General features: G+C 45.5%; 1 protein-coding gene across 1 annotated transcript; it reads right to left on the bottom strand.

The window, feature by feature from the left end:
* Window positions 1-7968: 7968 nt before the first annotated feature.
* LOC125534314 lies at window positions 7969-8726 on the bottom strand. The gene has a single exon (XM_048697570.1). It carries the CDS (start codon window positions 8534-8536, stop codon window positions 8270-8272), a length of 267 nt encoding a protein of 88 aa, XP_048553527.1. The 5' UTR covers window positions 8537-8726; the 3' UTR covers window positions 7969-8269.
* Window positions 8727-22590: the final 13864 nt, after the last annotated feature.

Here is a 22590-nt window from a genome sequence, read left to right as displayed (position 1 = left end):
AAAACTGCATCTGTAAAACGACACGGAACCGGATTTGAGCTGGATTCGGACCTACTATCATCATCTATTCATCTGGTATTAGAGTCGGAATCAGATACCGTAGGGCGTAGCTGATCGGCCGATGGATCCATATATACGGGGACGTCGGCGGTCTCCTCCTCTGCATCCATCCATCATCCATTGTCGTCGAGACAACCGCATACGATACACGTCGATACCGCCGGGACAACCGCATACCAGCGTAAACTGCTTGCCGGGAGCCCGCGACACAGGACGAACACATTCACGATGTGTCCCGGCACCGGAAAGAGCCATATCGTTCTTCCTAGGGCAGCGCCGAGCTACGCAGGCTCCAAGCGGACGCTGGCTGTGTACGACCCTGCAGCGGCACAGCAACGGGCCGATGCGGCCAGACTCTCGGCGGACGCGGGTGCACTGGTGCCATCACTCGTGGGCGTGGCCGGTGAGCCCATCAAGGCCGTGCCGCTCGCTGCCAGCGCTCCTAAGGTCAGAGCTGAGCCGCCGGGGATACGCGCACCCAATGGCCTGCTTCCGTACCTGAGGCTCCGCGTCGACCTGCCCGTGCACTTCATCGACGAGAAGACCGTGACCGCCACCGACGTGGATCCGCAGCAGAACCGGTTCCGCCTCCCGATCGACGGCGTGATGCGCAACCTCCGCCCGGTCCTCTCCCACCTAGATCGCCAGGCCGCCAACCTGGTGCACGTGGAACCCCCGAGACCAAGGCTGCCGAAGCTACCCAAGGTTCCTGGGGAGAAGACGAAGAAGAGAAGGGGAAGGGAGCACGGCGGCCTTCCCGTGCTCGTGATCGAGCGCGACGGCGGCATCAGGGAGCTGCAACTGACGCGGTGGGAGAGCAGCGGCGTCTGCATCATCAAAGGAGAGGGGTACATGGACTTCATCAACAACTGCGGCTTCAGTGTGGGTGACGTGGTGGAGATATGGGCTTTCAAGCAGAAAGCCATGCGTTTGTTCGGCGTGGATATCTACGAGGAGGGGTACCAGGAGAGCCCTCTTTATGTTCTCTTCATCAAGAAAGGCCATATGCTACCAGCACCCCGTGCTCTAGTAGTTTCCGATGGAGGAGAGGAGGAAACAGCACAAGAACACGCACCCTAGCTAGTTCCCTGGTGTTCTTGCATGTAGAATTGTACAAACTTGTTTGTTCTATGGTAGTGTTGCGACTTGAATCTTTTCTTTTTGTGAAGTCGTGGTGTTAAGACTTGCATGTAACTTGCGTTGATATAATACAGTCCTTGTTTTGTTCAAGTTACAAAAAATACATACCTCATTTAGTTTTTCTCTGGCGAAAGAGGTGACGACATTCAATAAATCAGAAAATCTATGAAACTTTATCTACATTTTGACGGCCTAGCCAAAGTGAAGAATACCGGAGCAAATGTTAACATTCCCTACACCAAACAAACTACCTATCATACATGTGTGCATGAGGACCAGCTTCATCCTCCTAGGGGAAGATTAAACCTCAATCATCGCATGTCCACCACCATGAGGTGCTCCCTCCTTTCTTCGCTCCTCTCGTGCCTCAGAAGTGACAATAACCTTTCTTTCTTTCTCGTGTTCCACTTTCAAACTCTTTGAATAATGCTAATTCTTTATTATCGAATTCTCAGTTTCAATTTTTCAAATTTAAAATGTTTACTAGGCGACATCTCTAGTTTAGTGTTGTTGTGATACAAATTCAGTATGGGGTGTGTACGACGGTCTTATACCAAAGATCACCATACACTCATCAAAGTGATACTTTGACTGTTTTTAATATGTGAGGTCGTCTTTTTTATCGCAGCTTAATCCTATATTAGGAGCAGTATCGAGGGAAGATTGTTCCAAGACTTGGGGTCTTCAGAGACTTTGTGAGGTCAGCTCCAAACTTCTCTTCCTTGAAGTCGTCCCGATTCAACGGAAACCTCAAACTCGACCCTAGGTTCTCACATGAGTCTAGGACCTATGTGCCTCTACCCTTGATTTGGTTCAAATGAGAGTGACGGGACATGCACATGGTAGATTAGGCTAGTGGACTTGACAAATTGTCAATGTTTCCCTTAAGGTGGTCGGTAGGAGGGACAACTACGATAATCTCGTCCACTAGTCCATGATGGGCTAGGGATGATGGAGTATGGTCCATACTGGACCAGCTCACTCATCTCTCCACCATCTTGATCTTATTTCACATCGGGATTCATCCTTTGAATTTTCCCTTCAGTGTATTTTTCTCGTTGACTTGTTGACAATAGCAAGTTGTTTAGACTTTTGTTGACATTGTCAATTTTATCATGTAGATGTTATGCAAGTTGAATGACCCCAAGTAGAACTTACTGTTCCCAAAACATAAATTTGCTAGTATTTCTAATGTTGTCTGAATATGGAAGTAACACACTCTACCATGAAAAGGGATGGCTCGCCCTAATGTTAGTTCCAACATTGGATCCCGCAAGAAGTATAAAGACTCTCCCAAATGCATATCTGCTTAGAGTAAGTTCTAACTGTATGAAGGGGCCTAAGAAATTAAACTCTCCAATGCATATGGGCTTAGTCTGTTGTAGGTAAGGTTCTTTCAAGTAGTTAGTTGTAGGATATTATGTGGACACTCAAGAAGCAGGGGGAAAAGAGAATATGGACTAGAAGATCAGGAAGGGATCCAAATATACATAGTGCCTGGTGGCTGGCATTGTTTCTTCTTTGAGACACCAAAACCATCCCTCTCCTCTTTAGTTACCCTGCCACTTCACTTTCTGCCTATCTGGTTTAGCTTAGCATCAACACAAGGTGGAGCATTAGAAGCGGCCTAATTAAGTGGAGAGGCACAATTCCTTTTAGACACATAGGATTCATTTAATCCTCTTGTGTATGGTGTAATTAGTGATTTAAATCAAATCAAAAGAAACAACTAATAAACCAAACATATTTTATGATCTCTCCACTCGCAACAGAATTGCCGGGTATAGTTGAATATAATCCATGAGCCGTGAACCGTGAAGCGTGAAGCGTACTTATTTTTTATTTTTATTGTGTTTATTAGCAATGAAGCTACGTATTTATCTTGAGATGGAGATGAAAACGAAGCGGTAATGAGCAAAACAAAGTGCTATGACAATTTTTTTATTTTTGTTTATGGAAACGGAAATGAATACATAAACCTCAAAAAGAATTACAAAAATATATACTACCAGGAACTAATATGGGGTGAATACAATACATACAAAATATCAGTGGTAACCTTATTTTGTGCCCCCCATCCCCCCCCCCCCCCCCCCCCACACACACACACCGACAGTTCAAAAACATTTGTATTAACACAATAAGCATGATCCTCTATAGTACATTTAACATGATTAGGACCAAACACCAGTTAATCATGACAGTGGGCTGAACCATAAGTAGTTGTGTGAGTAAAGGAAGCTGAAGGCTATGCACATGAATGGAACTTACTGGTTTTGTTATGCTTGCTCCCTCTATATAATCTCATAAGAAAGTATATGTAGTTCTTGCCACAGCAAAATAGATGAATCTTCTGAGGAAAAAACTCTAATGTAGTATTTGAGATATTGGACCAAACTAGGCTCAATACTACACCATTTTACACGTACTTTGCAATACACATGGAAGGCATAAGATTCTGGCTGGCGAGTCTGCCATTTGTTTCTATGCCATAACAAATAATCACATGATCTTTCTAAAGCACTTTTGGCTTCTTGAATTGAATTGAATGTGTGGTTGTGCAAGTCTAAGTCTTATTTGTGTGTAAACCAAATGTGTTCCTTTTTAAAAAGGCATTAACCCAACTTTATAAATAAAGTCACTAGGCAGAATTCAGGCAAGCAACAGACATAACCGAAGTTCAGACATCGCCACTAGGAAGGACCAACAGAAACAATTTACAGAAATAAGTGGCACGCGGGCCAGCTACCTACTACCAACAGCCAGAAGGAAGACTAGCAACGACATAAAAGCAGACTCGGCATCATGTAGGAGCAGCTTGATCATGCTGAGAAAGGGATGAAGCCATGGTTCGAACTTTAGAGATCAACAGCTCCGTTGCATCACGATCAGTCTCCTTAGTCGATCATTTCCATTGCTGAAGAAAGGATAACAATTTCAACAAGCAGTTAGCAGTTTTGGTAGGGAAGATATAATCAATAGTAAACTTGTTTCTAATAGTCCAAAGAACAAAGAACCCAATGCATCTTAGAAAAGCCAAACCAAAAAACATATTTTCAGTCCCACCAACTGATCCACAACGAAATGAAGCTCGACAAAAGAAGAGGGGGGGGCAGTTGACATCGAGCCACGACTGGATACAACTCCACATTAACTTTGCCAAATCGCAGGAGGAGAAAATATGGTTAGAATATTCCCGAGCGCCACAAAGAGCACAAAAGTCAGACCTAGGACCGTTGCGTTTATGAATTTGATCAGCGGTCGTGGACTTTCCTTGCATTTGATTGATTATTATTTTTTATTTTTGTTGAGGGGTGCATTTGATTGACTAATTGACCAGAATGAAATGCGGATGCGGCCACGGTCATAATTCATATTACTCTGCGTAGCATGACAAATTGACAAATAAAGGCTTTATGCCCTTCCTCGGTTATCATTTAGTTAATGATGATAGTAGGATGATCCAAAAAGTGGATCTGAGTGAAGGAGCCGCCGAACTGGCTCAGTGTACTCATGAATGGAGTTAACTTGATTTTTCCTATGACTGTAAATCTTTAAGGGCGCTGATCCGCATCAGCGCACTGGCTCAACTGTTGGACCGGTTGAGCACCAGTCGTCCGATGCGGGAGCCAGGGCCGTCAGATCTACGCGAGGTCCCTTCACTAATAGAAAAAGGGCCTTTAGTCCCGGTTCATAAGGGCCCTAAAGGCCCTCCACGTGGCCGTTGCCTGGAGGTCCATCTTTAGTCCCGGTTGGTAACACCAACCGGTACTAAAGGATATTTTATGATTTTTTTTGAAATTTTTTTTTGAAATTCAAAATTTTGAATTATTTTAATCTCTAATCTCTAATCACCCCTCATCACTGCTCAATTTAACCTTTAATCTCTAATCACCCCTCATCATTCCAAATCATCAAACTTCCCGAACGGTCACCCATCCTCTCACTACTCCAGTCTGAGCACGCTTAACTTCCGGGTTCTATTCTCCCTCGTTTCCAAGTCTGCACTTGTTGTTTTCCTGATAATAGTAAGATGACAATCCTATTAACCCTCAGGAATTTAGCTTGAGCATGAAGTCACACATTTCACTGTTTGAATTTGAAACTATTGTTCTAAAAATCAATAATTATTTAGTAACACTAATATTTCTTGAATAAGTAGGTTGACCACAGTTTGACCATAGTTGACCAAAATTTAAAAAACTGAAATAATTATTTAGTAACACTAATATTCTTGAATAATTATTTAGTAACACTAATACTTCTTGAATAAGTAGTTTGACCAGATTTAACAAAAATTCAAAAAAAACTGAAATTTGAGCATAACTTTTTTTCCTTTTAGAATTTGAGGATTCTAAAAATTTGCAAACAGGCCATAGGCGGTCTCCATCGGATGCGGATTTTCGTTCCGAACATTTTGATATATTATACGTTTTTTTCCGACATCGTATGCAAAAGTTATAGCCGTTTTACATTTTCCCTATATTTTTTGCAAAACATGTCCAAATTTAAGTTTTTAAATTTTCCTAACTAGTAGATGTAGTAACATAACTACCAACATAACTACCTCTCGAAGGATTTTAAATTTTGAAGTTTCTATCATTTTCTTTTGCTTTTTACAAAACTGAAAAGGCGATGCACCAAGGGGGCAGGGGGGTAGGATTTGAAAATTGCACCATTAGTACCGGTTCGTGGCACGAACCGGTACTGAAGGTCTCATCGCACCCTTTAGTACCGGTTCGTGCCACAAACCGGGACTAAAGGTCCCATTTGAACCGGGAGTAATGCTTGTATGGTGCCCTTGCCGCTTGAACCGGGACTAATGCTCACATTAGTCCAGGTTCGTAATGCAACCGGGATTAATGCTCTTTTCTGGCTGGACCAAAGCCCCTTTTTCTACTAGTGCTTCGAGAAAATCCTCCCGCACAACACCCGCCCCCTCGCCGCACTGCACCGCGGGACGCCCCCCCCCCCCCCCCCCCCCCCCCCCCCCCCGGGGGGGCCCCCCCCCCCCCCGCCGGTCGTTCACCTCGCAGTAGGCTGCACCTCGCCGCCCCAGCCTCCCCACAGATGGCAGCTAGCCACCTCCGCCGTCGGCCGCAACTGGGCGATGAAGCCGTCACAACTCCGTCGCCGCCGGCCATTGACACATGCAACACTCGCCGCGGTTGCAACTAATCCGTGAATGGATGTAGCAAAATTCAAAGACAGTTGTAGCAAAAACGCTGCTGGAATTGGCCGCCGCGCTTGAAGCACCATGGCCTCGTGAATGGATGTAGCAAAACACGTCTCCAGTAGTAGCAAAAAACAAGGTTGTTGCAATAAAAATGTCATCTTCGTAGTTGCCGCTCATATCTCAGTCGTAAAAAAGCACCACAGCATCATGAATGGATGTAGCAAAACACACAGACAGTAATACCAAAAATTTGACACGGTTGTATCAAAAATGGCCACCGTCGCCGTCGCCGGTCGCAGAAAATGGCCGTCGTTGCAAAACCAGAAGACGGTTGTAGCAAAAAACCAGGCTACTTCCAGCAAAATTAAATACGGTAGTAGCAAAACTCGGTCTGATCTAGCAAATCAAAAAGATGGTAGCACAAAATGTTTCCGGTTCCAGCAAAAAAAGACACTGGTTCCAGCAAATTGTGATGCCAGTACAAGCAAGAATAAATGCCGGTTGTAGCATGTTGGAGTCGCTGCCGATGTTGGTTGTAGCTCATTGCGTTGTCGCTTCCAGCTTCTCTAACGGCAGGTTCCAGCAAAATTGCTTGTGGTTTGCAGCACCTGTGGAAGCATGCGGTCATCCTTGGTCACTGCCGTCGCGCGCCACCGGTTGCCACTCCTGCTCGTCGCCGTTGTAGCATGGTCGCCGCCGTTTGAAGCACCCTATCCCACACCGCAAGCTGGGTTGCCGCACAGCCGTGCTGATGGATGGGCGGCCGCTCGCCGGAGTAGCACAGAGCGGGTGGATGGCGGCCGCTCGCCGGAGTAGCGCGGGGGTGAGTGGATGGCGTCCGCTCGCCGGAGCAGCGGGGGCATGTGGATGACGGCTGCTCGTGACATCGACGGTGGTCATCACCGGCAAGAGTTTATTTGGGGAGGAACAGGGAGAAGACGGGCGAGAGGATAAGGGAAAGGAATAAATGGTGGAGTGATTCGTGCGGGATAATAGAAACAGGCTTAAGACTAGCCATAATGAAGAGTAACATACACGTATTCCTAGACCATGTTACTATCTTCATAGTGGGTAGTAACATAAGTGTGATAACATGCATAGCTTCATTTATTAGGTTATAGACTCATATTGCATTGGGACATGTGAGGTTACGGTAACTAGCTAAGTTACTACTACTACCTCTCTCCTCATTAACTCATTGCCACATAAGCAAATTTGCTGAGTTGGACTCGATGTTACTTCTGAAGTTACTCCCATTGTGGCTAGTCTAAGCGGTGGTGGGTGGGCTTGTTGCCAGCATGGACTTGACTGGCGGAGTTTCAGCCGGTCAACCGGCTTTAAACGTTTCCTAATCTTTAAACCAGTGTCGATTGTCGGTGTTGCTACTCCAAGCCGACAGTGAATTAATCTTTAGAAAAAAATATAATCCCATAAGAATAAATCGCTGATTCATGCGGGATAATAGAGACAGGCTTAAGCGGTAGTGGGTGGGCTTGTTGTCAGCGTGGACTTGACCGGCGGAGTTTCAGCTGGTCGACCGGCTTTAAACGTTTTCCAATCTTTAAACTAGTGTTGATTGTCGGTGTTGCTACTCCAAGCCCACAACTCTGTCGCGAATTAATCTTTAGAAGAAAAAAAAATATAATCTCATAAGAAGAAATCGCTGATTGCAGCATCCCGAAACAGAGGACCCGCCAGTTCTAGCAGAATTCATCTCTTTTTACAGATCAGTTTTACAATTGCAGATTATTTATAAACCACGCATCTCGGTAAATACAAGTGAACAAGAAACCAATAGAATAAGCTGAAACAGCGTCTAAACCATGAATTTCCTACGCCACAGCAATGGAAGCAGCGAGCGCCACCACCGGGCGGCGCTCTGCCTGCACTCGGTCAGTAGAAGACGTCCAGCAGCGCCTGGCGGAGGACGTCGTAGTCGTCGCGGCTTCGGAGGCCCCAGACGGTGCCGCCGCGCGCGTAGGCGCGGCGCAGCCAGGCGAGGTGGGCGGCGAGCGCGCCGCAGACGACTGCGCAGGCCTCTGGCATGTGGCAGGCGAGCGGCAGCCAGGTGTTGAGCGGCCACAGCAACCGCACCGAGACGTGGAGCACCTGCGCGAAGCCCCTCGCCGCCGCGAACGCCACCAGCAGGTGGAGCCCCATCGGTGGCTAGCTAGCTCGGCTCAGTCCACAGCTCTACTCCAGGTCCTTTGTTGTTCTTTCGCCACGGTGAGGCTCTGTCTTTAGATGCTGCCCTGGACGCTGGTGGGTGGGTGCTTTGCCGGTGGCGGGGTTGCCGGTTGCGGCCTTCCCCGGGTGCGAGCGCGAACGAAATGTAATGAATGAGTTGTTATTATCGTCGTCATCGTTGTGAGTGAAGACGGAGAGGACGCATCTTGGTTGGATCTGGGCAAGAGCTATGATTGTGACGAGGGCGGAATTGGGAAATACACCCGTGGCGAGTGGGCTCGGCCGGTCGATCTGAGATCTCAGCTCACACGCAATTACTAGTTACTTTTAGGTGTATAATTCACGGGAGATAAATACACTAGAAGTCATATAACTTGCACGCAACGTTTAGTTTAGTGCATAAACTTGTAAAATATGTGTTTTTGTCATTTAAACTGTCCTCTCTTTCATATACAGTGCTTTTTTTTCAGGATATATACAGTGCTTTCTACCGTATCCAGCCATATCCCTATACGTGCCACGTGGCAGGGCCCATTCTCAGTGGCTGAGATGGTGGTAATCCGTGTGCACTGTTTTTTAGATAGCACCATTGCATTTTATTTTTTTATGTAGAAAATTCTCAAATAAAATGAAAAACGTGGAACGTTTGAGAGATTTGAACCATGACCTGCCGTGATTCGCCCAGAATAGACAGCCACTCGACCAGCTGAAGTTTGACATTAAATGTATACAATTTGCTTTATACTAACATAGACCATACGAATTAAAGTAAAAGTCAAATCAGGAAAAAGGGAAACCCCGCTTCAAACCGGCGACCTGTTGCAATTAAGTAGGCGTCCTAACCAACCACCTAATGTTACTTCATATTTATTTGAGACTACTAAGTTATATATCCAAGTGTAAAAGTACAGGTTCTAAACTATATTTTCTCTTATTTAGATTTTTTGTTTAAAATTATTTGAATTAGAAAAATTCCGTTGATTTGCCCGAATTTTACATTACAAAAACCGAAGTCAGTTGGACTAGTATTATGAAGAAAGTTCAGACCTCGGGCTCGAGGACGTAATCTGAAAGAAATTTGTACGCATTCATTCTGAACAATATTTTCTTTTATCTAAATAATCACATTCAAAGAGATAATTTTATGATTTGTCCTAAAAAATTATGTATGTTCATTTTGACCTATATTTTCCTTTATCTATCTTAAATGTTGTTGATATATCCAAAAGAATTTACGTACATTCACTGTGCACTATATTTTCTTTTATCTAGATTTTAAAATAAAAATGGTTCCAATTCAAACATAAATTGAGAACGAGCCCCTGTTGATGCATGTTCGCATCGCTTACCTCCCAGCTTACCTCGAGCAGGGCCGCGTGCTAGGGTTCCAGCATCGCCGCCGGCCCCGCCTCGCCGGCCCTGACCTCCGGGTGGCTCACTTACTCGCGCCGTTAGCTTGGACGCACCGCTGCCGCTCGGGGTAATCCCGACCCCCGGCGCGGCGGCCCGAGCTCCTCATCCCGTGCCACATGGTGGAGTGCGGCAACAGATTGGAGTTACCGGCGGCGAGAAATCCAGGAAAATGCAAGCACCAGAATTTGAACTTTGATGTGTTGGGGATATCACTATCCTCCTAACCATCCAGTTATAGATTTGTTCATAGGTTACCCTCATTTTGCTGTCATGCGGTCCATCATTTAGTCAAAATTTATATTACCTAATTGTTAATTCAAGATCCTCTCTCCATGTTTACCTTAGTTCACGCATATGTGCCTACGTATCATGAATCTTGCGCCTTTAGAATGACTGATCGTACAATATGCATCTCATGTGCTACCTGTCAACTGGTACAATCGAATCGTGGAAATTTGATATTCATAGCTGGCACAAACTTAGCCGGTAGTACAATACATGTACATCAATAGAGATCGAGGGGCTATATAGTAGAGCAACGAGAGCATTATTACAGAACCAAAATTCAGACCATGAGGAATGTGAACACAGTCGCATGTATCGCCGTCGATCGATGCACGGTGTGGTATACGTAATGTATTAGGACCGAGAGACATCAGTAATCTGGTGCCAGCATATATTTGGTAGCGCATTACTTAACCAAATTTCCCATGTAGAGCCTTCTTGAGTACACGAAGCGGTTCACCACAATAACGACAGAAGCTGTGGCATCTTGGGAGTTGCATATCCACCCTCCGCGCCAAGGGCCCAAGACGCCCAAGCCACGGAACAACCGGCAGCAGTTCCTCGGGGGCTCGGGGCATGCGGGGCTAGCGGTAGTGGAGCCACCCGAGCTACTGCGTGGTAGAGATTCATGGAACGGAATACGCGCCAGCGTCTGTTCAGACTTGCTCATGAATGGTGGATATGGCCTGTCGTGTAAATTTCGGCTCGCAAGCATCGTCCGTGTAGCACTGCTCCGGTACGGAATACGCGCCTTTGCAACAACACTGGCTTCTATCTTTCTTTCTGTATGTAGTTTCTAGCTTGAGCACTGCGCCGCTTCCTTGTTGTCACTTGACCATGCGCTGAACCTCGAATCTGTATAAGCCTTGTAATTAAGGTCGGACAATAACCTTCTGTTAAAGAAGCTCCCAGTGGCTAGATACTTCAAGTCGAGTGACTTTCTTTTCATGACGAGATGACGAATGGATCATGACGAGATGAAAACAACAAGCGATGCTTGGTGTGACACGAAGCGATTTCTCCGTTACTATGGTTGATCTGACGGCTGATGATGCTAAAACGTTGTGATGTCTCTTTTTTTTTGGAAAATACTTTCAATCTATTCATTAACTGTCAAGCACTAGTGCAGAATCGGGCTTTAGTCCCGGTTCTGTAACCGGCACTAAAAGGTGGGGAGACTAAAGGTCCCCTCCTTTAGTCCTGGTTCAACACGACTCGGGACCAAAGGCCCACCACGTGGCACGAGCCCGTACCGGGGGCTGGGGGACCTTTAGTCCCGGTTGGGACTAAAGGATTTTTTTTTGAATTTTTTTGAAAACAAATTTCAATTTTTTCCCAATTTTCAAATTTCTAAATTATTTGATGATTTAATCTCTAATCACCGCTCATCACTGCTCAAGTGTGGAGCACTCATTCCAAATCGTCTAACTTCCCGGCCGGTCACCCATCCTCTCACTACTCCAATCTGAGCACGCTTAACTTCCGAGTTCTATTCCCCTTAGTTTCTTAGTCTGCACTTGTTGTTTTTCTAACAATAGTAAGCTGTCAATCCTATTAACCCTCAGGAGTTTAGCTTGAGCATGAAGTCACACGTTTCACCGTTTGAGTTTGAAACTATTATTCTAAAAAATAATAATTATTTAGTAACACTAATATTTCTTGAATAAGTAGTTTGACCATAGTTTAACCAGATTTGACCAAAATTCAAAAAAAATGAAATAATTATTTAGTAACACTAATATTCTTGAATAATTATTTAGCAACACTAATGTTTTTTGAATAAGTAGTTTGACCACAGTTAACCAAAATTCAAAAAAACTAAAATTTGAGCATAACTTTGTTTCCTTTCAAAATTTGAGGATTCTAAAATTTTGCAAAATGGTCTACGGCTGTCGAAATCAGAACTGCATTTTCGTGCTGAACATTTTGATATATTATACGTTTTTTCGACACTTTTACTTTTTCATAACACTTTTTTGCAAAACATGTCGAAATTTATGTTTTTGAATTTCCCTAACTAGTAGATGTAGTAACATAACTACATCTCGAAGGATTTTAATTTTTGAAGATTTTATCATTTTCTTTTGTTTTTTTACTGAAAAGGAAAAAAGGGGGGGGGGGGTTTAGAGCCACCAACCGGGATAGTCTCGGTTGGTGGCTACAACCCGGACTAAAGGTCTAACCCATAGTCCGGGTTAGAGCCACCAACCGGGATAGTCTCGGTTGGTGGCTACAACCCGAACTAAAGGTCTAACCCATAGTCCCGGTTTGTGTCACAAACTGGGACTAAAGGGGCTTGTGGGGCCCCGGTCTGACGCCAGCTTGCCACCACCCCTTTAGTCCCGGTTTGTGACACAAACCAGGACTATAGGTCACAAATGAACCGGGACTAATGCATAGCCGTTGGAATCAAGACTAATGGTACCATTAGTACCGGGCCGTAATTGAACCGGGACTAATGAGGTGAACGTAAGGTCATTTTTCTACTAGTGAAGGTAGTACAAAGAACACCAGAAGTAAAAAAATTACATATAGGTCCGTAGACCATCCAGCGACGATTACAATCACTGGACCGAGCAGAAGACGCGCCGCCGTCATCCCCACTCCCTCATCGGAGCCGGGCAAACCTTATTGTAGTAGACAGTCGATTGGGAAGTCGTCGTGCTAAGGCCCAATAGGACCAGCGCACTAGAACAGCAACCGCCGCCGATGAAGAGAATCATAGATCGGAAGGATCTAAGCTGCAGACACACTGACATGGACGAACAAAGATCGGATCCATATCTAAGACAAACGCCGACCGAATCCCACGAGATCCGTCGGAGACACACCTCCACACGCCCCCTGAAGACGCTAGAAGCACCACCGGGACAAAGGCTAGACGGGGAGAACTTTATTTCATCTTCAAAAAGTCGCCCCCGTCTCATCTTCTTGAGCATGGCACAAATCCGAACAAAACAGGAAAAAAACACCTAAAAACGGAGCCCTTTCGTCGGCAAGTGCCGAGATCTACCGCGCCTCCATGGTCCTAGGACCATAGGAGACAAAGCGGACCAAAGGTGGCACCTGCGAGAGGCTAAGGAAACCCTAGACGAGTCGCCTGGGACTTCGCCTCGCTAGCACGAGAGAAAAACGATTCGGTGACGGGGACTTGCTTCGACAAAGTCACTTATGTCCAAAAAAACGTTGTGATGTCTCATAGATGGTTCAGTTTTACTGTTTCGTAATGTGCACACTGGCTTCCTTATTTGCATGTGAGAAATTAATAGATGCATCCTGTACAAATGACCCCCTATCACCAATTACGCCTATTTTGCAATTATATCGTCCATCGTCATCAATTTTTTTGCCTAATTTTTAATTCAGGATCCTGGTTGTAATGGGGAGTATCATATATTAGTATCATGCATATGATACTAGTTTATAATACTACATCCCTAATGTATAGTATCATAAGTTGGTATCATAGAGGATCATATTTATTGCTATGCATGACACAAAGTAGCATATCATTTAATATGATACGGTATCATGATATGATACTCAAGCCTCTCTTTCTTCATTTATTTCTATGTCACCTCATCAAAATTGCTTAATTGGCATGCATGATACTACCTATGATACTCCCATTATAAGCAGCCTAACCGTGTTTACTTTAGATCACGCACACACATATGCGCGCGTACTGCAAGCCTTGTGGGCTTGTGGCTTTAGAACAACTTACCATAGTACTAGGATGCATGCCATGTGCTACGTATCAACTGGTACAATTAAATCGTGGCAATTGATAGACATAATTGGCAAAACCTTAGCCATAGTACAATATCTGTACATCAATAGAGTTTGAGGGGCTATATAGTAGAGCACACGAGCTTTAGTAAACAAATAAGTCAGAATTCACAGTATAAAGCAATGGACCAGTGTCACATGTATCAGCATCAATGCATGCATATTGTGGTATAAGTAATGTATTGGGATTGGGAGATATCGGTAATCTAGTCGCAGCATATATTTGGTAGCGCAGTGGTTAACCAAATGAGCAACATAGAGGCTTCAGTTCTACACGTAGCAGCGAGTAGCGGTCAACCGCAGTGCCGTCAGGTGCACCGTCATCTTGAGAGGTTCATCTCCAGCCTCCGCATATGGGTCTGGGTCGCTGACCAGCAAGGCTGCAGTTCCTCCGGCGGTCGACGACTAGTGGATCCACGGGAGCTACTATGTGATAGTGTCTCACGGAATTAACGTGCCTTTGCATCAATATTGGCTTGTATCTTTTTTCTGCAGTTTTTAGCTTGAGTGCTGAACTTCGGGATCTCTCTATTTGTATTGTACACTGGTGTACAGAAGTCAGTGGCGGACCTGGCCTTTCGAGAAAGAATGACTGCCTGTGTGGAGAATTTTCGGCGATCGTCCGGCGACTGGTGTACAGAAGTCAGTGGCGTTGATGCCGACACCTCCCTCCCACTGATCTTCTTCATCCAGTTCAAAATCGATATTGGGCTAATCTCCTAGCTCCATCAACCTTTCACCTCGTCCTCGAACGTATCCGTTCTTCCCAGCAACAAGCTCGCGGAGTAGATTCCTAATCCCTTCCGATCTGCAGAATCGTTGTAAGCACTTCCGTCCTGATCTCTCCCCCACTAGTCGATTCCCTTCCCGATCTAGTCCTTTTGTTAGTTTTCCCCTTCCCCTAATCCCTTCCGCTCCCCTTTCTCTAGCTGTAGTTTCCTCCCCTGTCCTCTGCACACGAACGGCTCACACACTCCCTCCCTGATCGCCCAATTTCGTTCAACCAAAGATTTTCCAGCCCTTAATCTTTGTTGCTTGAACGTGATTCCCCACCTCCATCAGTCACACACAAATTCTTGAATTCCTTCTATCCTAATTTCACCTTCAAATCGACTTCTATCTGCCCCGAAAAAAAAAAAAACCGACTTCTATCTTTTGCTTAAAGTTGAAAGAAAAAACTTTCTGTAAGGGAAAGGTTTCCGGCTACTCTCCTGATTAAAGTAATTGTTGGGGACGCCAAGTGCTGATACAAATCTGCTAAGCAACATAGGGCAATGAAATTGATAGCCTGTAACTGTCGGTAAAGGTCAGGGTCTTGATTGCCAGAAAATGGTTTACCTTGACAATTTAATGTGATCTGTCAAACGACACACATATGCATCGTGTCACCCGGCCTAGCCGGCCTCCTTTCCTTGTACCAGAAGACTAGAGACAGGGATAGAGATAGGTACTTTATATTCTCTGTTATCTTGTCTAACTAGATATCTCTTCCCTCTCTCCCAAGATTGTAATCTCAACCTCTTGTACGATATCCAGGGAGTCGCGCCCCTGGCTATTTAACACGCAGGCGTCGCCCAGAGCTAGGGTACAACATTGCCCACATGGTAATCAGAGCCTAACTCTTCCCATCTAGCGATCACCTCCTCCTACCACCGAAACCCAGCCATGTCTTCGAGTGCCGCCAACTCCACCCTTTCTGGCCAGATCACCGAGCGCCTCACCCGAATCAACTACGTCCTATGGCGTACCCAGATCACACCACAGCTTCGGGGGGCAGGGTTCTTCGGCTATGTGGACGGCAGCATGCCAGAGCCAGCCAAGGTCGTCGTCAACAAGGACAAGGATGGCAAGGAGGAGACCATCCCCAACCCGCTTCACTCGGTTTGGATCCGAGAGGATCAGCAGGTGCTTGGTTACCTTCTGAATAACCTCTCCAAAGAAGTGCTTGTGCAGGTGACCTCGATCGCCCACGCACAGGAACTCTGGGTAGCGTTGGCGAGCATGTTCTTGTCCACATGGCTGTCTCGCGTCAACAACATCCGCGCGTCGCTCACGAACACGCAGAAGGAACATCAGTCGGTGGCCTCCTACTTCGCATGCATGCGGGGTTTCACCGACGAACTAGCTGCAGCAGGCAAGCCCCTGCAAGATGACGAATTGATCTCCTACATCCTCAACGGGTTGGACATGGAGTACCAACCGCTAGTCTCCGCCCTCGATGTTTGGGTCATCCCGGTCACCCTTGATGAGTTGTTCTCTATGATGAGCAACTTCGATCAAAGGGTGGCCATCTACCAAGGAGCAGGCGCAGGAGGCGGCTTCAAATCCTCTGCAACGCTGCCACCCGCGGCCGTGGCAGGGGATCACGTCATAGAGGCCCTCCATGGAACAGCAAGGGCAGCGGCGACGGAGGAAACAACAGCAGCAGCAACTCTGCACGCAACGGCGGCGGCCGGCCCTCCTACACCAACAACAAGGGTCGGCTCAACGGCAGCTCCTCCAACAGCAGGTCTCGGTCTGACACGATCAGATGCCAAATCTGTGGGAAGCCGGGACACTCTACCAAGGACTGCTAGTATCGCTTTGATGAAGATGATGATGATTCCTCTCAAGATGAGAAGGTGGCTGGGGCTGCTGATGGTTCCTACGGCGTCGACACCAAGTGGTATGTTGACAGCGGTGCCACAAACCACATCACCGGCGAGCTTGACAAGGTGACTATGCGAGAGAAGTACCGTGGTAAAGATCACATCCACACTGCAAGTGGAGAAGGTATGAAAATTAGTCACATTGGTCATTCAGTTGTTAAAACCCCTCATAGAAATATTCATCTCCGAAATTTTTTGCATGTCCCTACTGCGTCTAAAAATCTTCTCTCCGTTCATCGCATTGCCATTGACAATCATGTCTTTCTCGAGTTTCACCCCTTCTTCTTTTTGATCAAGGATCAGGCAACGAGGTGTTGGAAATATGCCCTAGAGGCAATAATAAATTAGTTATTATTATATTTCCTTGTTCATGATAATTGTCTTTATTCATGCTATAACTGTATTATCCGGAAATTGTAATACACGTGTGAATACATAGACCATAATATGTCCCTAGTAAGCCTCTAGTTGACTAGCTCGTTGATCAATAGATGGTTACGGTTTCCTAACCATGGACATTGGATGTCGTTGATAACGGGATCACATCATTAGGAGAATGATGTGATGGACAAGACCCAATCCTAAGCCTAGCACAAAGATCGTACAGTTCGTATGCTAAAGCTTTTCTAATGTCAAGTATCATTTCCTTAGACCATGAGATTGTGCAACTCCCGGATACCGTAGGAGTGCTTTGGGTGTATCAAACGTCACAATGTAACTGGGTGACTATAAAGGTGCATTACAGGTATCTCCGAAAGTGTCTGTTGGGTTGGCACGAATCGAGACTGGGATTTGTCACTCCGTGTAAGCGGAGAGGTATCTCTGGGCCCACTCGGTAGGACATCATCATATGCGCAATGTGACCAAGGAGTTGATCACGGGATGATGTGTTACGGAACAAGTAAAGAGACTTGCCGGTAACGAGATTGAACAAGGTATAAGGATACCGACGATCGAATCTCGGGCAAGTAACATACCGCTAGACAAAGGGAATTGTATACGGGATTGATTGAGTCCTTGACATCGTGGTTCATCCGATGAGATCATCGTGGAACATGTGGGAGCCATCATGGGTATCCAGATCCCGCTGTTGGTTATTGACCGGAGAACGTCTCGGTCATGTCTGCATGTCTCCCGAACCCGTAGGGTCTACACACTTAAGGTTCGGTGACGCTAGGGTTGTGAAGATATGTGTATGCAGTAACCCGAATGTTGTTCGGAGTCCCGGATGAGATCCCGAACGTCATGAGGAGTTCCGGAATGGTCCGGAGGTAAAGAATTATATATAGGAAGTGCTGTTTCGGCCATCGAGACAAGTTTCGGGGTTATCGGTATTGTACCGGGACCACCGGAAGGGTCCCGGGGGCCCACCGGGTGGGGCCACCTGTCCCGGGGGGCCACATGGGCTGTAAGGGGTGCGCCTTGGCCTATATGGGCCAAGGGCACCAGCCCCTATAGGCCCATGCGCCTAGGGTTTCCATATGGGAGGAGTCCCACTAGTGGAAGGCACCTCTAGGTGCCTTGGGGGGGAGGGAAACCTCCCTTGGGCAGCCGCACCTAGGAGATTGGATCTCCTAGGCTGGCGCACCACCCCCCTTGGCCCTCCTATATATAGTGGGGGAGAGGAGGAACTTCACACACCAGCCCCTGGCGCCTCCCTCTCTCCCCGTTACGTCTCTCTCTCGCAGTATAGCCGAAGCCCTGCTACTGTGACGTCCTGCATCCACCACCACGCCGTCGTGCTGCTGGATCTTCATCAACCTCTCCCTCCTCCTTGCTGGATCAAGGCATGGGAGACGTCTCCGTTCCGTACGTGTGTTGAACGCGGAGGTGCCGTGCGTTCGGCACTTGATCATCGGTGATTTGAATCACGACGAGTACGACTTCATCAACCCCGTTCACTTGAACGCTTCCGCTTAACGATCTACAAGGGTATGTAGATGCACTCTCCTTCCCCTCGTTGCTGGTTTCTCCATAGATAGATCTTGGTGATACGTAGGAAAATTTTGAATTTCTGCTACGTTCCCCAACAGTGGCATCATGAGCTAGGTCTATTGCGTAGATTCTATGCACGAGTAGAACACAAAGAAGTTGTGGGCGTTGATTTTGTTCAATATGCTTGCCGTTACTAGTCTTATCTTGATTCGGCGGCATCGTGGGATGAAGCGGTCCGGACCAACCTTACACGTACTCTTACGTGAGACCGGTTCCACCGACAAACATGCACTAGTTGCATAAGGTGGCTGGCGGGTGTCTGTCTCTCCCACTTTAGTCGGATCGGATTCGATGAACAGGGTCCTTATGAGGGGTAAATAGCAATTGGCATATCACGTTGTGGTCTTTGCATAGGTAAGAAACGTTCTTACTAGAAACCCATAGCAGCCACGTAAAACATGCAAACAACAATTAGAGGACGTCTAACTTGTTTTTGCAGGGTATGCTATGTGATGTGATATGGCCAAAAGGATGTGATGAATGTTATATGTAATGTATGAGATTGATCATGTTCTTGTCAAGGGAATCACGACTTGCATGCCGATGACGAGACAACTTCAAGAAGACACGATGATGGAGATCATGATGATGGAGATCATGGTGTCATACCGGTGACAAGATGATCATGGAGCCCCAAGATGGAGATCAAAGGAGCTATATGATATTGGCCATATCATGTCACTATTATTTGATTGCATATGATGTTTATCATATTTATACATCTTATTTGCTTAGTACGACGGTAGTAAATAAGATGATCCCTCATTAAAATTTCAAGAAGTGTTCTCCCCTAACTGTGCACCGTTGCTATAGTTCGTCGCTTCGAAGCATCACGTGTTAATCGGGTGTGATAGATCCTTTCGTTCACATACAACGGGTGTAAGCAAGATTTACACATGCAAAAACACTTAGGGTTAACTTGACGAGCCTAGCATGTGAAGACATGGCCTCGGAACACAGAGACCGAAAGGTCGAGCATGAGTCGTATAGAAGATACGATCAACGTGAAGATGTTCACCGACGTTGACTAGTCCGTCTCACGTGTTAATCGGACACGGCCTAGTTCACTCGGATCATGTAATCGCTTAGATGACTAGAGGGATGTCTATCTAAGTGGGAGTTCATAAGATGAACTTAATTATCCTGAACATAGTCAAAAAGGATTTTGCAAATTATGTCGTATCTCACGCTTTAGTTCTACTGTTTAGTTATGTTCCTAGAGAAAAATTAGTTGAAAGTTGATAGTAGCAATTATGCGGACTAGGTCCGTAGACTGAGGATTGTCCTCATTGCTTCTTAGAAGGCTTATGTCCTTAATGCACCGCTCAGTGTGCTGAACCTCGAACGTTGTCTGTGGATGTTGCGAACATCTGACATACACGTTTTGATAACTACGTGATAGTTCAGTTAAACAGTTTAGAGTTGAGGCACCACAGACGTTTTTTGAAACGTCACGAAACATATGAGATGTTTTGAGGGCTGAAATTGGGATTTCAGGCTCGTGCCCACGTCAAGAGGTATAAGACCTCCGACGATTTTCTTAGCCTGCGAATTAAGGGAGAAAAGCTCAATTGTTGAGCTTGTGCTCAGATTGTCTGAGTACAACAATCACTTGAATCAAGTGGGAGTTAATCTTCCAGATGAGATAGTGATGTTTCTCCGAAGTCATTACCACCAAGCTGCTAGAGCTTCGTGATGAACTATAATATATCAGGGACATATATGATGATCCTTGAGATATTCGCTATGTTAGACACCACAAAAGTAGAAATCAAGAAGGAGCATCAATTGTTGATGGTTTGTGAAACCGCTAGTTTCAAGAAGGGCAAGGGCAAGAAGGGATACTTTGTGAAACGGCAATTCAGCTGCTGCTCTAGTGAAGAAACCCAAGGTTGAACCCAAACCCGAGACTGAGTGCTTCTGTAATAAGGGGAACAGCCACTGGAGCAGATTTACCCTAGATACTTGGTAGATAAGAAGGCTGGCAAGGTCGATAGAAGTATATTGGATATACATTGTGTTGATGTGTACTTTACTAGTACTCCTAGTAGCACCAGGGTATTAGATACCAGTTCGGTTGCTAAGTGTTAGTAACTCGAAATAAAAGCTACGGAATAAACGGAGACTAGCTAAAGGTGAGCTGATGATATGTGTTGGAAGTGTTTCCAATATTGATATGATCAAATATCATACGCTCCCTCTACCATCGAGATTGGTGTTTGCGTTGAGCATAGACATGATTGGATTATGTCCATCGCAATACGGTTATTCATTTAAGGAGAATAATGGTTACTCTGTTTATTTGAATAATACCTTCAATGGTCTTACACCTGAAATGAATGGTTTATTGAATCTCGATCGTAGTGATACACATGTTCATGACAAAAGATAGTAATGATAGTACCACCTACTTGCGGCACAGCCACGTAAGTCATATCGGTATAAAACGCATGAAGAAGCTCCATGTAGATGAATCTTTGGACTCACTCGTTTTTGAAAAGTTTGAGACATGCGAACCATGTCTATTGGTGTGTATGCATGAAGAAACTCCATGCAAATGGACCGTTTGGACTCACTTGATTTTAAATCACTTGAGACATGCAAATCATACCACATGGGCAAGATGACTGAAAGCCTCGGTTTCAGTAAAATGGAACTAGAAAGCAACTTGTTGGAAGTAATACATTTTGATGTGTGCAGTCCAATGAGTGCTGAGGCATGTAGTGGATATCGTTATATTCTTACTTCACAGATGATTTGAGTAGATGTTGAGTATATTTACTTGATGAATCATGAGTCTGAATTATTGAAAGGTTCAAGTAAGTTCAGGGTGAAGTTGAAATATCTCGTGACAAGAGGATAAAATATCTATGATATGATCATAGAGATGAATATCTGAATTACGAGTTTGGCACAGAATTAAGACATTGTGGAAATTGTTTCACAACTAATACAGCCTGGAACACCATAGTGTGATGGTGTGTCCGAACATCATAACTGCACCCTATTGGATATGATGCATACCATGATGTCTCTTATCGAATTACCATGATAGTTTATGGGTTAGGCATTAGAGACAACCACATTCACTTTAAATAGGGCACCACGTAATTCCGATGAGATGACACCGTATGAACTATGGTTTAGAGAAACCTAAGCTGTCATTTCTTAAAAGTTTGGGACTGCGACGCTTATGTGAAAAAGTTTCAGGCTGATAAGCTCGAACCTAAAGCGGATAAATGCATCTTCATAGGACACCCAAAACTGTTGGGCATACCTCCTGTCTCAGATTCGAAAGCAATAAGGGATTGTTTCTAGAATCGGGTCCTTTCACGAGGAAAAGTTTCTCTCGAACGAATTGAGTGGGAGGATGGTGGAGACTTGATGAGGTCATTGAACCGTCTCTTAAACTAGTGTATGGCAGGGCACAGGAAGTTGTTCCTGTGGCACCTACACCAATTGAAGTGGAAGCTTATGATATTGATCATGAGATTTCGGATCAAGTCACTCCCAAACCTCGAAGGATGACAAGGATGCGTACTACTTCAGAGTGGTACGTAATCCTGTCTTGGAAGTCATGTTGCTAGACAACAATGAACCTACGAGCTATGGAGAAGCGATGGTGGGCCCGGATTCCGATAAATGGCTCAAGGCCATATAATCCGAGAGAGGATCCATGTATGAAAACAAAGTGTAGACTTTGGCAGAATGGCTCGATGGTCGTAAGGCTATTGAGTGCAGATGGATTTTAAAAGGAAGACGGACAATGATGGTAAGTATCACCGTTAAGAAAGCTCGACTTGTCGTTAAGATGTTTTCCGACAAGTTCAAGGAGTTGACTACGATGAGACTTTCTCACTCGTAGCGATGCTAAGAGTCTGTTGGAATTATATTAGC

This window comes from Triticum urartu, chromosome 2, assembly GCF_003073215.2.
Source record: "Triticum urartu cultivar G1812 chromosome 2, Tu2.1, whole genome shotgun sequence".
NCBI classification, from domain to species: domain Eukaryota; kingdom Viridiplantae; phylum Streptophyta; class Magnoliopsida; order Poales; family Poaceae; genus Triticum; species Triticum urartu.
Note: the sequence above shows the minus strand (reverse complement) of the source record. Positions and strands in the feature narration are given on the sequence as shown.